The 15,019-nt window shown below is 39.5% G+C and overlaps 1 protein-coding gene across 11 annotated transcripts in view; it reads right to left on the reverse strand.

The window, feature by feature from the left end:
• The window catches only part of mllt10 (MLLT10 histone lysine methyltransferase DOT1L cofactor), a 319,789-nt gene that overhangs the window by 50,031 nt on the left and 254,739 nt on the right, over positions 1 to 15,019 (reverse strand). For 10 of the 11 annotated variants that reach the window (XM_041185205.1, XM_041185194.1, XM_041185198.1 and 7 more), the window contains 2 exons: positions 12,460 to 12,577; positions 7,213 to 7,323 (listed from right to left, as the gene is read on the reverse strand). In XM_041185205.1, coding sequence (XP_041041139.1) covers positions 7,213 to 7,323; positions 12,460 to 12,577 — 229 coding nt within the window. The remainder of the gene's footprint in view (positions 1 to 7,212; positions 7,324 to 12,459; positions 12,578 to 15,019) is intronic. The other variant, XM_041185195.1, reaches the window with a different exon arrangement.

Consider the following 15,019-nt stretch of genomic DNA (forward strand, 5'->3'; position numbering starts at 1 on the left):
TATATCGCTGTGCCTTCATTGTCACTGAGTCAAAATCCTGGAACTCCCTTCTTGACAGCACTTTGAGTGTACCTACACCATATGGACAGCAGCAGTTCAAGAAGGTAGCGCACCACCACTTTCTCAAGGGCAACTAGGGATGGGCAATAAATGCTGGCCCTGCCAGTGATGCCCACATCCCATGAATGTATTTTAAAAATGATAGATAGTGGTGTTTCCCAAGGGCAAGACCACTGTCACACAACTTGGATGTGGGAATAGAGAGTCTGGAATAAATTTTCAACAATATGCCAACGTTAGCATACTTGGAAGTGCGGCAAACAGTGAGGATAATTCCAATGAACTGAAACAGGACATACATAGGGTGGACAAGAATAGGTAAACAATTAGCAGATGGAGAGGCAGTGCCATAGTGGTAATGTCACTGGACTAGCAATCCAGATGCCCAGGCTAATACTCTGGAGACATTAGGTTGTAATCCCACCGTGGCAGCTGGTGGAAATTGAATTCAGTTAATAAATCTGGAATTAAAAAGCTAGTCCTAGTAATGATGACCATGAAACCACTGTCGACCATAAAACCACTGTCGAGGTTATGCTGAACCTTAAAAAAAAACTATGACTAGGCATCAACTATAGTATTGCATCCAGTTCTGGTCACCACACTTTAGGGAGGCTGTAAGGTTCCTTAAGTGCTTGTCAAGGAGTTTTACCAGAGTGGGTTTTAGTGACAAAGTTAGTTTGGAGAAGTTGGAGTTGTTGGCTGGAGAAAATAAGGTTGAGGGGAGATTTGATATCGGTGGTCAAGATTATGCCAGGTTTAGATAAAGTAGACAAAGATAAGCTGCTCATACTAGCTGATCTAACAAGGACCAGGGGATACAGATTTAAGGTTATGCACAAGAGATACAGGGAAGTGGGGTGTGGGGAGGGGTGTGTAAGAGGTGAGAAGAACATTTTCTCGCAGCAAGTGATAATGATCTGGAACTTACTGACTACAAGGGTAGCAGAAATGAGGGTAATCGATGATTTCAAAGGGAAATTGGATGAGCGCTTGAGAGGGTAATTAACTCGCCGTGCTATGGGGATAGAATGGAGCTGATTGGATTGCGCTACAGAGAACCGGCGTTACCCGGGTGGTCAAAATGCCCTTCTTTGCTGTCATAATGACTCTATTACTCTGTCATGCTCAAAACGGAGGTGTTAATTTTTAAGCTCTTCACACCTGCATTAAAAAAGCAGGAAAACAACATGTGGATATGTTGAGTGTTCATCTATTATTACTACCAATATTAATTTCTACATACACTGCTTTGTTTATAAGATTTATTTTATTTATTTTTATTTTTTGACACTCCCCCAGTTTTATCTGCAGTTACCAGCTTCTCCAATACTGACAGGGCAAATTCTTTATCCAGTTACTGCATTCTAACAAAAGGACCTCATCTTCAACATGTAAGCAAGCATAAATAATTTTCAAAGTTACCTAACATAACCAGGCACCGCAACTTACCCAAAAGACAGGCTAAGAGTCACCATTACATTTCATTGTAGTTAATGCTTAAGTATAGAAATCTCAGTGCATTCTTTCTTAATGAAGTAAAACTTATCACCATTCCAATCCTGAATTCTGTATTTGCAATGACAGATTGCTTAAATAACACCATTTAATACATTTCAAATCAGGGAACATCCTCATATTTACTCAAAAAATCTAATGCAAGCAGTCTTTAAGAAAATAAATTATCTAAGTTAACAAGACAACATTCCTAAACATCTACCCCTCAGTATACACACCCGCCACAACCAAAACATGCAACATATTAAACGTCTTGTATGTAACAGACACATATCGTGTAAGTATCACATTGACTGGCTGAAATGCTTTCCCCATCACTCATACTATTATAAAACGTATCCCTCAATTTAATAAGCAATACAATGAGAGAACAGCTAAAAAGAAAAATATTTGGAGATAAACACAAAGGTGCAGCTGTACTTGTAGCCATTAATCGAACTGCTCAAACTTTTCTGCTTATGTGCAAACAACAAATGCTGCTGACAAGAGTAAATTCCTTCCTTGAGCTAGATTCAATTGGCCACAATTGTGTCCTTCAATCAATCTGATTCATTCTGATAGGCTTCAGACTCACCTTCCAACTGATTAGACCAATCATTACTGAAAGCCCACAACATCAACTCAAAAAGTTGATTTTTCTAGTTAAATACTAAAAGTGACACACAGCTTGAAAAGTTTACTGCTGCCTTAAAATGCTTACAGCTGGTTTATATGTTGTTCACCTGAATGCCTTTAAGCTTCTATGGATAAAGTTAAACAATTGGTTGCGAAAGAGTAAGTGCCAGAAAATGCTACGGACCAAATTTATATGGGAACATGAAAAAAACACCAAATGCACAAGGGCTGTTGAGGTCATCTGATTTTCACTTTATCCTGTGGTATTTAATACATTCTGAATGTTGCCCTTGATTCCATGACTGGATGTGGCAGCAGAGAATGAACTCAAGGGTAACCCAAAAGTCTAAGACATTCTTGCAAAAAATTGAACTCCGCTGTGAGCATCAGATCTGGTATTTAATAAAACATGGTTCCTCATTTCGTCAACTTCAAAGTACTAATATACAAAAATAGCATAGTAACCCAGTCACTGGCACTTTGAACCACCTCCATCAAGGTAGTATTTTTCCAGTACTGCATCAGTCATCATAGACTATTTGCTCTAGCTTTTGCAGTGGGGCTTGAAACTGTGACCTTCTGATGCAGTGAGTGTGCTGCCATGGAGCCAAGGTCAACAATGAATGATACAAAACTTTATCTATGCATTACGAACATTTAAAACTACTCCTAGAAGAAACGCATGATCGGTTCCCCTTTTTCCTCCACTACATTTGCACTCCCTCACATAAAGGGAAGCACTATGGCACTGACTCAATGGATATAAAATAGAAGCTTCTTCTTTTCAAAACCCAGCTAATTATCCCATTGTTTAGATTTCTGAAAGTTAATGCCCCTCTACATTAATTATTGTAGGTACAAAGAACAAGACTGAAACCACCCAGTGTAATGATCCTAGACCAGGCCCTCAAGTTTTTAGTAAGATCTGGTTAGAGGCCAATAATTTTTTGTTGAAAGTAGACAAAGCCTGAGATTCAAGACACTTGCTAAGTGAATAAAGCCACAAGACTCCACAGGTTTTAAACATACAAAAATAAACCTTACTATACAAGGTCAAAAAGATAAAACAATTTATTTTATCTTAGTCTAACACTCAGGGTTAATACGAGGTACCTTTCTTACCTGCGAGCTGACCAGAGGCAGTTGGAAGTACCATAAATACACCCTGGGGATCAGAGTGTGGCCTTTCCTACCTGGGAGCTGACCAGAGGCAGTCGGGAGCGCCTTAACTACAGCCTGGGGATCGGAGAATGGCCTTTCCTACCTGGGAGCTGACCAGAAGCAGTTAGGAGCACCATAAATACAGCCTGGGGGTCAGAGCACAGCCTTTCTTATCTGGGAGCTTACCAGAGGCAGTCAGGAGTCGGGAGCACTATAAATACAGCCCAGGATTTGGAGCGCAGCCTTTCCCACCTCAGAGCTGACTAGAGGTGGTCGAGAGTCAGGAGCACCATTTCAGCTGCTGAAGTGACTCGGTGAGAAAAAATAACTGTGACATCACAGGAATTAGTAAGTTGATTGGTCAGTAAGTGCTTGGTGTAAGAGACAGTGTGTTAATAGCCAGCCTTGGACACCAGAGTTAAGGCAAATCTATAAATTAAAAGAACTGAAAATTTAAAATAAAATATAAACTAAAATAATACAATAAATACCTAAAACACCTACCTGTGTAATTAAGAAATATACAACTTTTAGTTGTAGGTGGGACTAGCATTTAATAAGCACAGTAAATTGTAGTATACATAGGAATTATTAACTTAATTAAAAAAGAAATTAAATTAACTAAATGTCATTGGCAGGACAGGTATTATGTTGTAGCTGTGGATTGTAGAAGCTTTTGGACGTCAAGGAAATCCAGAACAAACACATCTGCAGAAAGCATAAGCAGCTAGAGGAATTCTGGATCAGGATTATTTATCTGAAAGCTGAAGTACAAACACGGTGTAACATAAGGGAGGGAGAGCTCTTACTAGTTGCCTGCCCACCTATTTTTGTATCATCCGCAAACTTGGTGATAATACATTCACTTCCCTCATCCAAGTCATTAATATATATTGTAAATAATTGCAGCCCCAGCACTGATCCTTATGGTACTCCACTAGTTAGAGGGTGCCATCCTGAAAAATGCACCCCTTATCCCAACTCTATCGTCTATTACTTAGCCAATCCTCTATCTATGGTAATATAAGTACCCCCAACACCATGGGCTCGTATCTTATTAAGTAACCTTATGTGCGGCTATGCTGACTCTGCTTGATTATATTATGCATTCCTGAATGCTCTGCTATTACATCCTTTATAATAGACTAACATTTTCTCAATGACGGATGTTAAACTAACTGGTCTATGGTTACCTGTTTTATGTTTCCCTCCCTTTTCGACTAAGGGTGTTACATTGGCAGTTTTCCAATCCTCTGGGACTTATCCAGAATCTAAGGACCCTTGGAGGATTATTACCAGTGCATCCACTATCTCTGTAGCTACTTCCTTTAATATCCTAGGATGCAACCCATCAGGTCCAAGGGACTTATCGGCCTTTAGCCCCATTAGTTTCCCTAGTACTTTTTCTCTAGTGATAGGTATTGTATTTATTTCCGCATCCATCACCCCCCCCTCCATTTTGCTCCTTGATTATTTAGTATTTTTGGAATGCATTTAGTATCTTTTACTGTGATGACTGATGCAAAGTATTTACTCAACTCCTCTACCATTTCCTGGTTCCCCATTATTATTTCCCCAGCCTCATTCTCTAAGGGGCCTCTGTTCACTTTGGCCTCTCTCTTCCTTTTTATATATTTAAAGAAGCTCTTACTGTCTGTTTTTATATTACTTGATAGTTTACCCTCAAAAGTTTATTTTTTCCCCCTATTCTTTTTTGGTCATCTTTTGTTGGTTTCTAAAACTTCCCAATCCTCTGGCTTACCACTAATGTTTGCCACATTATGTATCTTTTCTTTCAATTTGATACTACCCTTAACTTCCTTGGTTAGCCATGGTTGGGTTTATCCACTTCCTAGAATCCTTCTTCCTCACTGGGATATATCTTTGTTGAGAGTCAGGAGCTATTTTCTTAAACGCCATTGTTCATCAACTGTCTTTGCTGCTAAACTCCTTTCCCAGTCCACTCCAACCAACTCTGCTCTCATTCCTTCGTAATTACCCTTATTTAAGTTTAGCATAGTTGTTTCCAACCCAAGCTTTTCACTCTTGAATGCTAAATTCTACCAAGTTATGGTCACTGTTTCTGAGGAGATCTTTTACCCTGAGCTCATTTATTATGTTACCAGGATCATTACACATTACCAGATCCAAAATAGCCTGATCCCTGGTTGGATCCACAACATATTGTTCTAGGAAATTGTCTCGAATACACTGTGAATTCTTGCTCGTGGCTACCTCTGCAATTTGATTTTCCCAATGTACATGAAGATTAAAGTAATCTCCGATTAATGTGCTGCCTTTTTTGCATGCCCTCATTATCTCCTGATTTATTCTCTGTCCTACCATATAGCTACTGTTAGGAGGTCTATAGACTACTCCCACCAATGTCTTCTTCCCCTTGTTATTTCATACTTCCATCCATATGATCCAAGGTCATTTCTTGCTATTGTACTTATTCCATCTCATATTAACAAAGCTACCCCACCACCCTTTCCTTCCTGCCTGTCCTTTCGAAAAGTCACTTACCCCTGAATATTTAGTTCCCAGCTTTGATCTCTCTGTAACCAACCCTCCGTAATGGCTATAAGATCATACCCATTAACCTCCAATTTTGCCATTAATTCATTTATTTTGCTCTGAAGACTATATGCATTTTAGTAAAGAGCCATTAATTTTGTCTTATTACCATTCCTTTTACCCCTTTCACCCTATTTGCTGCTGTTTAGTGGGGTAAAAACAAAAAATGCTGGAAAAACTCAGGTTTGGCAGCATCTGTGGAGCGAGAAACAAGAGTTAACGTTTCGCGCATGTTCTGAAGAAGTCATACAGACTCGAAACGTCCAAAAAAGGAGTTGAGGCCTGGGGCATATCAGCCACGATCTTATTGAATGGTGGGGCAGGCTTGGGGAGCCAAATGGCCTACTCCTGCTCCTATTTCTTATGTTTTTATGTAATTGTTCAGGCCGAATTGGAAGGCTGGTGCCACGGCAGTTGGAAAACCCTCCCAGTTGACAACTGGGATGCTCTGATCACTTGAACAGATCCAATAACTTGCATAGAGATTGAGCCCACAGCCAGTGTCAATGATTAACACCACCTCCCCATTCTCTTTGTCTTTTGTGAGAGCCCAATGCCAACTTGGAAACCAAGGTTTCACTTAGAAAATTACCTCTTAAATAATCAAACATCAATGTACTTGGAGTTGTTGCTCATTTAAGGAAGACCCATCCATGGCATGTCTCTCTTATTTAAGGACATTTTTAGTGAATTGACAAGTTTGTGCAGTGCAGAAAAAGGGAGAACATGTGGCAGTCAACACATGACGTCTTGAGGCAATGGAAAACCTAGAGTGAGGACCAACAGTTCAACATTATTTGTAAAGCAGATTTTTGTTGCAAGATAGCTTTTTCCAAGCTTCAGTATTCTACAACACAAAAGTTTAAAAAATTGCACTGACGACGAAATAATTAGAAAGATTGAAGTAAATAATGGAAAGAAATCCTGCTGGAAACTTGTAGCACAATGAAAAAAAGGTCAATTTCAAAATAGCAAATCCACCAATTTGGTCCATCAAACAAGAGCAAAATCAATTCTACAGCCACATGGGCATGACAAAAACCCTTTCCAGTGGTCAAATGATCACCTCATCCTGCAAGTAATTTGATGTGCAGGTTAGGTCAATTATATTCACCCTATCAGCCAATACTGGGCAAGGAAATTTGGGTGGGACCAACAGATGGTGACTACTGAGTTCCATTGGAATCTAATGCACCATATCCTGGCTCTTTGAGAAGCCTAGGGGTTACCTCAGCTGTTGCTCTGTCCCTGGACTTGAGTTTATGGACTCCCTGGACTTACTTCTGTGCCCGTGGTCCCTACCACAGTAGAGGTCAGGCATGTTGTCCTCCAAGACGGCCTTCAGTTTTTGATGTGCTCCTGCTACTGAAGTTAATGTAGAATAAGCAGGAACTGAAATAAAAAAAGAAAATGCTGGAAATGCACAACAGTGACTTAAAAAGGGATTCTACAGACATGTGCTTTGGTTTTTATCAAGTAACACTGAAAACTGCCTCAAAAGATTTGGTGCAAAATCAAGCAAAAACATCAGTAACTACATGAAATTAAGGGAGGAGATTAGAAGCAAAGGCATTTTGCTTAATATGGCATTTCCCCATTCGCAATAAAAGTGTCAATACAGGAAAAATAAGGGAAATCTCAAGAAGCAGTTGCATTCTGACTTGTTAGGGTTTTTTACAATTCTTTTGCATTACAGTGGGGTAAATTTACATTTTAAGCCCACTACACTGGCAGTCATTTGTGCTGTGCACTGACTAACCAACTACTGTCTTTAGAAAAGGGTCTGTTTACTACTAAAGAACCCAATTTGGCCCCTTAAAGGGGTTTCCCTTACGTTATTGAGTCATGTGACCTCCTGACCTCTCTTCAAGCCAAAAGCATGACTGATTCATTCTTGTTAAATTGCTTAGCCCTCCCCCAGGAGGTCGTGGGTGGGAGGAGAGAAAGAGAAAGTATGGCTTCCTTCAGATGTCACTGATTCGCGAGGAAAAATGAAGCAACCACTCCATCCCTCTTTAAAAGTTACAGGATAATGTACTATTAGTAACAATGATTTAGACAAATACCAGCAAAATTAATAAAGGGAAGCTAAAACTGAAAGGGACACATTTTTTACTTTTCAAACAAAATGTTCTCTAGTAGGTTATGATCTTTGACATAGAAAGTAATCTAATACAGTTGCATGAACAATAAAAGGGAGGCTCAGCCCATTCATGACAAAATATAGTGGTGTGTTCTTATTCACTGCACAAAACTAAGAGAATTGAACACATCAATCACTTCAGCCACAGGAGACATTGCAACATTCCAGTATACCAATAACTTTAGTCAAACATTTACACTACAAGCACTGAAAAATGAGCTTTAATACTTAGTAAGAACAGCATTAACATTTTCCTTCCGACATCTAAATTGTTTTGTCTGAAATAGTACAGTGAAGATATCATAAGATACTTCAGTAACCAACTTCCTGGAAAAATTATAAAAAGAAATGGACTATTTCTCATAGGATGGAAGCTGCAAGCAACTAGCAATTTTCTTTCTAAAATTTTTTTCAGTAGTTAAAGCCAAGTCAAAAATTCTTTCTTTGATGTGAGAATATCTGTGTGAATCAGCTAAAGCAATTTAAAGAATAAGGACAGCAAAAAACACGATGAGTGTCGAACTGAATATTCTTCATTTCTCGTGTAATCCTTGCTACTTAGACACTACAGCATTATGATGTTAAAAACTGCAGCACATATTAATGTCTGATCATCGCTCTATGACTTCAATATTTTGTGTGGGGAAGAAAGGACTTTGCCACAAACATTTTCTACAAAAACAGGAGGCAAAGTAAATAAATGGCTTCCCTCCAAAAGGAATTCTTCAGGTAGGCAGGTAAAACACATGCCCTCCCATTTTCCCTTCCTCCTCTGGTCTAACAATGAAAGAAGATAATTGTTTTCTCATTAATAACCAAAATTGAAATGAAAGTGTAATGTGATTGCAGTATCATTGTTGCTCCCTGACGGACATTACTGGCTGGGGCTTAGAACCAATTCTAGGTATTTCATTTGCTGGATTGTGAAATGCTTTGTACTTTTTGTTTAATGCTAAAGGTACAAGACTGGAAATTACTTTATAATTCATCTGACCAGTCCCAAAAAGGAACTGCGCTCAATCACATAATCCTTTAAATATCTATCCAATTTTCCCTCAAAATTTCCCACACACTTTGTCTTCATTGCCTAACTGACTGGTCTGACATACACATTTACTATGCTCTGCATAAAGCAGTTGAAATCTAAACTGTCCATCCCTCTTCAAAGCTTGAGCTTTGGTTCCAGCATTTGCAGCAATCTTAAACATAATGCCAATGTTTAATTATAAAAACAGAAAATGCTGGAAATACTCAGCAGATCTGGCAGCACCAATAGAGAAATAAACAGTTAACATTTCAGGTGGATGAATGTTCTGATGAATGTCATCAGCTTGAACTGTTAAATTGATTAGATTAAATTTATTAGCATTGTTTGAGGGTTTAACAAGCAGCATGGATAAAAGGGAAACAGTAGATGGTCGATATGTGCATTTCCAAAAGACATTTGATAAGGTACCACACACAAGATAAGAGCTCATTATGCTGGGGTGATATTTTAGCAGGGATAGAGGATTGGGCAACTAACAGGAAACAGAATCAAAATAAATGGGTCATTTTCAGTTGGCAAACTGTAACTAGTGAAGTGCTGCAGGTGCTGGGGTCTCAACTATTTATGATCTATATTAATGACTTGGATGAAGAGACAGTGTATTGCAGACAAATTTGCTGATGTTACAAACATAGCTAGAAAAGCAAGTTGTGAGGAGGATACAAAGAGTCAGCAAAGGGATATTAATAAGTGGAGTGAGTGAGCAAAAATTTGGCAGATGGATATAATGTGGGGAAACGTGAGGGTGCCACTTTGTTAGAAGAACAGAAAAGCAGAATATCACCATAGATGTCAGTGTATAAGTCAGCCTTTGAAGCCTCGAAAAATCCCCCCAAAAACTGGAGTCGACTTATACGCAAAATATAAAAGTGAACTGCCAACATGGATGTGGGTGGTTGCCATTTTGAAATGTCATCAGCATCTTACGCAAATAGTGGACATTTCTTAAACTCCCACACATCTGCACAACACAGCCATATCACCTGCTTGATCCCTTGCACCCAACTCAAGTACTGTAAGTAAAACATGCATTTGTGGGATGAAAAATTGAGGCTGATTACTAATGTGAGTATAACATGTCGTGATTAAAAAGTGTGGTAAACATATGCCGAGTATATGCAAAAGCATGATTTTTGTGGCTGGAAAAACGGGGTCATCTTATATGCCGCAATTTACGGTATCAAAATGGAGAGAAATTGCAGAATGCTGTGATACAGAGGGATCTGGGTGACTTTGTTCATGAACTGTAAAAAGTTAGCATGCAAGTGTAACAAGAAATTAGAAAGGCAAGTGGAATGCTTGCCTATATTGCAAGGGGAATGGAGTGTAAGAGTCTTGCTACAGATATGTTGAGCAGGTTAGACCTACAATCATTGGAGTTTAGAAGAATGAGAGGTGATCTTATTGAAACATATAAAGATTCCGAAGGCAGTGACAGGATAGATGCTGAGGGGATTCTTCCCCTCGTGGGGAAGCTAGAACTCAGGGGCACAGTTTAAAAATAAGGGGTCTCCCATTTATGACTGACATAAGGGGGAATTTCTTCTCAGAGGATCGCTAGTCTTTGGAATTTTCCTCCTCAGAGACCAGTGAAGGCTGGATTATTGAATATATTCAAGGCTGAGTTAGAGAGACTTTTGATCTACAAGGGAGTCAAGGGTTATGGGGGGGTGGGGGGCTGTGGCAGGCAGGTAGGAAATTGCAGTTAAGGCCACAATCAGATCAGCCATGATCTTACGAAATTACGAGCAGGGTCAAATGGCTGAATGGCCTGCTCTTATCCACTTATAATAGCACTTTTACATTCCTTAGCCTTTAGGCTTCTGTAGCTGTCAATCTGATCAACCACTCTCTTATCTCCACCTTTGACACACTTGTTCCCAATAAAAACATCACTCGGTTCCTTCCCGGTTGTTCCTTCTGGCACAACCCCCATCTTCATGCTCTCAAGGTTACGGGACGGAGACTTGAGGCTATTTGGCATATACCTGGTTTGGCCATGAATTATAAGATCTGATTTGATCATTTCAATTGCTATTGGGACTCATCTCTCTGCTAAAAACAACCACGTGTTCCAGGATCATCTTGGAAGGCAAAAAGGACAACAACCTCTTTTCTCCTTAAGCTCCTCTCCTGTGGTCCCTCAGTCCTCTGGTCAAAAACAAGTATGAGTTGTTCATGGGCTTCTTTGTTATAAGTTTGAGACCATTCGTTCAGTTTCTTATGCAGCTTCCCCTGGCATCCCAATTGAAGTCTACCACCTTGCACTAGGCCTGCAATTGTCTTTAGGTCTTTATTTAACATCCTTCCTTTCTGCTTCATGCCCTTTCCAAATTCACCTGGTTCATGGCAACCATCTTTGCTCTGTGGACCCCGCTGTCACCAAACTTCTGACCACCCAATTTCCCTTCTCAGCTCCCATGTAAATATTTTGCTCTCCTCAGGTACTGTCCTTTTCCCTTTCTAAGCCACTACCAAACACCAAGATCTACCTTTAATCTTGTAAGTCTTGCAAATTGCTTCCCCATCACTAACCTCTAACGCCTTCTTCTTCCAAATCTGGGCCCATTCTTCTTCCCTCAACGCCAATCTGCTTTGTGCCTTGTCACAGCACTATAATGGTTGTAATCAAGTGACATCCTCTTTTGTCTTTCACCGTGGTGCATCTTCACTCTTCCATCATCAATGCACACTGACATGATGAACCACACCATCCTCTTCTGATACCTTGTGTCTCTGTTCCCCAGCTCAGTGGAACTGCCCTTGCTTGGCTCCACTCTGACATACCCAATCATAGTCAGAACAACTCTAGCAATTACTTTTCTTCCCCTTGCCGCAGCGTTACCTCTGGCATTCACTAAAAATCCATCCTTCAACTCCATCCACATGTTGCTCTTAGCAACATCATTCACAGGTAGGGGTTAGCTTTCACATGTATTCTTATGACATCCAGCTTCACTGCCTCAAATGCTAACAAACTGCTTGTCCGTTAAGTCACAATTTAGTCCAGTTAAACATTGGTAAGACCGAAGCCACTGTCTTCACCACAAACTCTGTACCCTTCCCACCAACTCTATTCCTCTCTCCATCACTGTCTCAGGTTGAACAGGATTGCCTGAAATTTGCCTGAGATTCTGAAAAGATAATTCATACAAACTGGTAAAGGCTGGCCATTCGAAGTCTAGTATATTTTTTAAAATTTCTGTAGTATTCAATTAATCAGTAAGCAATTTCTGGTGAAAAACTAGTTGGCAATAGCATTTCTTTTAATTAAAAATCCCAGAAACTATTTGCCGCATTTATCTTTCCTGTCCCTTTCAACTCTGTTCAAACTTACCTGCTTGATTGGTCTCAGACTGTGCAATAAGAGCTGCCATTGCTGAGTTGGGATTTAGTCGATTTCCAAACATGTGAGATGGTGCAAGATTAAAAGAAGATCCAGGAAGTGCACTTGCCTATGAAGGAAGTGATACAGCATAATTAGAAACTCACATAAAAGAAAGGTTTTGAGAGAAAATCACCTCTAATGGGCAAATCTAAAGCTGTCACTTCAGTAAAATTGTAAAGAGCTGCATCACACAATGGTGGGAAAAAAGGTTTGTACCTACTCTTCTTTATATAGTATGTTTCTAGTTTCAATTATGTTTTTGTGAAGACCAACAGTGTTTCTGTATAGCAGCAAAAAAAATACCATCAGGCCAATTGCCCAAACCATTCTTCCACACCACCAGAGAGATACAAATTAATCTATGTTGTTCGACATTTTTTTTAGGATAAACTTTTTCCCTTCCTCTCCTACTGGTTAGAATATGATTCCATAGCTACTGGCTGCCCTCTAGCTGTTAGATTCATGCACTAATTAGTGAGTGGTAGAAGACTATTCCACCACATAGCGAAGTCCAATTCTGTTCAGGCATGTGTATGATACTTTTCAGCAGCTAACTATCAGGAGTGAAAATTCTGGCTGATTTTCTCCTCCCTACCCTACCCCAAGTGCTGTCTCAACTGAGACCAATTAAATCACCATGGAGCAAGAATGAAAACCAGATTCTTGATTGCTTGGTGCTACAGTGGGTGGTGCCTTTACCCACTAGCTCATCAAGCAGCTTATTTCACAATTTTCAAGCTAGAAATAAAGTTAATATGAATTAAAAATATCCTAAAATATTCACTTTAACAAAATTGATGAATGCCTTGCCCAGAGGTCCTCATCATTTGGCCTTGTCAGCTGTATTTTTTAATTATTGCAATGCTTATTCAATTCGAGAAGAATGTATATGGTGAGTGAACTTGGCTATGTGCATTCTTACTTTGCAGATTACTAGGCATTATGCAACTGACAGGCATGTTGCCTGCAACAATACATCTTATTAACTGCTGGGTGTAACTGCTCCATTCTTTGCATTACAAAACTTTTACCCCAATAAGTCTAAACCCTACAACAAGTGAGCCAGTCCCCTTTGCCTATAATATAAAACGAAGAGCATGACTAAATTGTAATTTGCTTGCCTGCTGTGCTGGATTAGCTAGGTTTTCTTCCACCAGATTCCAGCACTTGACGGTACAAGAATATTTGGGAAAAAATTGCTTTTATAGTTTAAATTGTATAGTTAACAATTTTTCTGTATAAATGAGTGCAAAAATTGTATTGTTATAGGGGGGAAAACATGTTGAAGTAGGTTGCAGTAAACTGCAGAGATTGAGAGTGCAAAATAGAAAAATCTTGTGTATTCATAATTATACATTTTGTTCCAGGTCCATTTTAAACTGAATTAGATAAGAGTACAATTTGCAGTAACATACTACCTTGGAAATGGTGCAGAGGAGATTTATCAGCATGGTACCAGGCAGGAGGGACTTCAGTTATGTGGAGAGACAAGAGGAACTGGGTTTGTTGTCCTTTCAGCAGAGAAGTTATGGGTGACCTAATGGAGATGTTCAAAATTGTGAGGGGTTTTAATAAAGTAGGTAGGGAGACACTGCTCCTGCTGGAAGGTCAGTAAGCAGAGAACACAAACTGAAGATAATTGACAAAAAAATCCAATGGGGAAATTGTAAAAACTCAAGTGTTTAAAAAAAATCTCAATCTGAAATGCACTACTTGAAAAGGTGGTGGAAGTAGTTTTGTTAACTTTCAAAAGGAAAATTGGTTAGACCCTTGAAAAGGATAAATTTGCAGAGCTATTTAGAAAAGAGGGGGAAGGGGGACTAATTGGATCACTTTTAAAGTGCCGACACAAACAAGATGAGTTGAATGCCCTCCTTCCTTGCTGCATGATTCTATGACATCCTGTGAAATAACATCCCAAAATTTCTCTTCCATAGTATACATCTATAATACAGGAGAAAAACCAGAGGCTGAAAAAATACTAATTGCAAATAATTCCACCTAGTGACAAGAGCAACAACAACTTATATTTATATAGCACCTTTAAAGTAATGAAACATCCAAGGCACTTCACAGGAGCATTGTAAAACAAAGTATGATGCTGAGCCACGGAAGGAGGTATTAGGCCAGATGGCCAAAAGCATAGACATTTTAAGAAGTGTCTTAAAGGAGGAAAGTGAGACAGATAGGTGGAGAGGTGTAGCGAGGGTACTCCAGAGCTAAGGCAATGGTGGAACAATTAGGATTGGGAATTTACAAGAGGCCAGAGTCAAGACAGCAAAGATATCTCAGAGAGTTGAGGGGCTGGAAGAGATCAGATAGATAGGGAGAGACAAGGCCATGGAGGGATTTGAAAACAAGGATGAGGATTTTAAAAGGAAGAAGTTGCTGGACTGGGAGCCAATGGAAATCAGGAAGCACAGGGGTCTTTGAGGAACAGGATTTGCTGCAAATTAAGACATGGGCAACAGAGTTGTGGATGACCTCAAGTTAATGGAGAGTAGAATGT

This window comes from Carcharodon carcharias, chromosome 3 (assembly GCF_017639515.1).
Source record: "Carcharodon carcharias isolate sCarCar2 chromosome 3, sCarCar2.pri, whole genome shotgun sequence".
Taxonomy (NCBI): Eukaryota; Metazoa; Chordata; class Chondrichthyes; order Lamniformes; family Lamnidae; genus Carcharodon; species Carcharodon carcharias.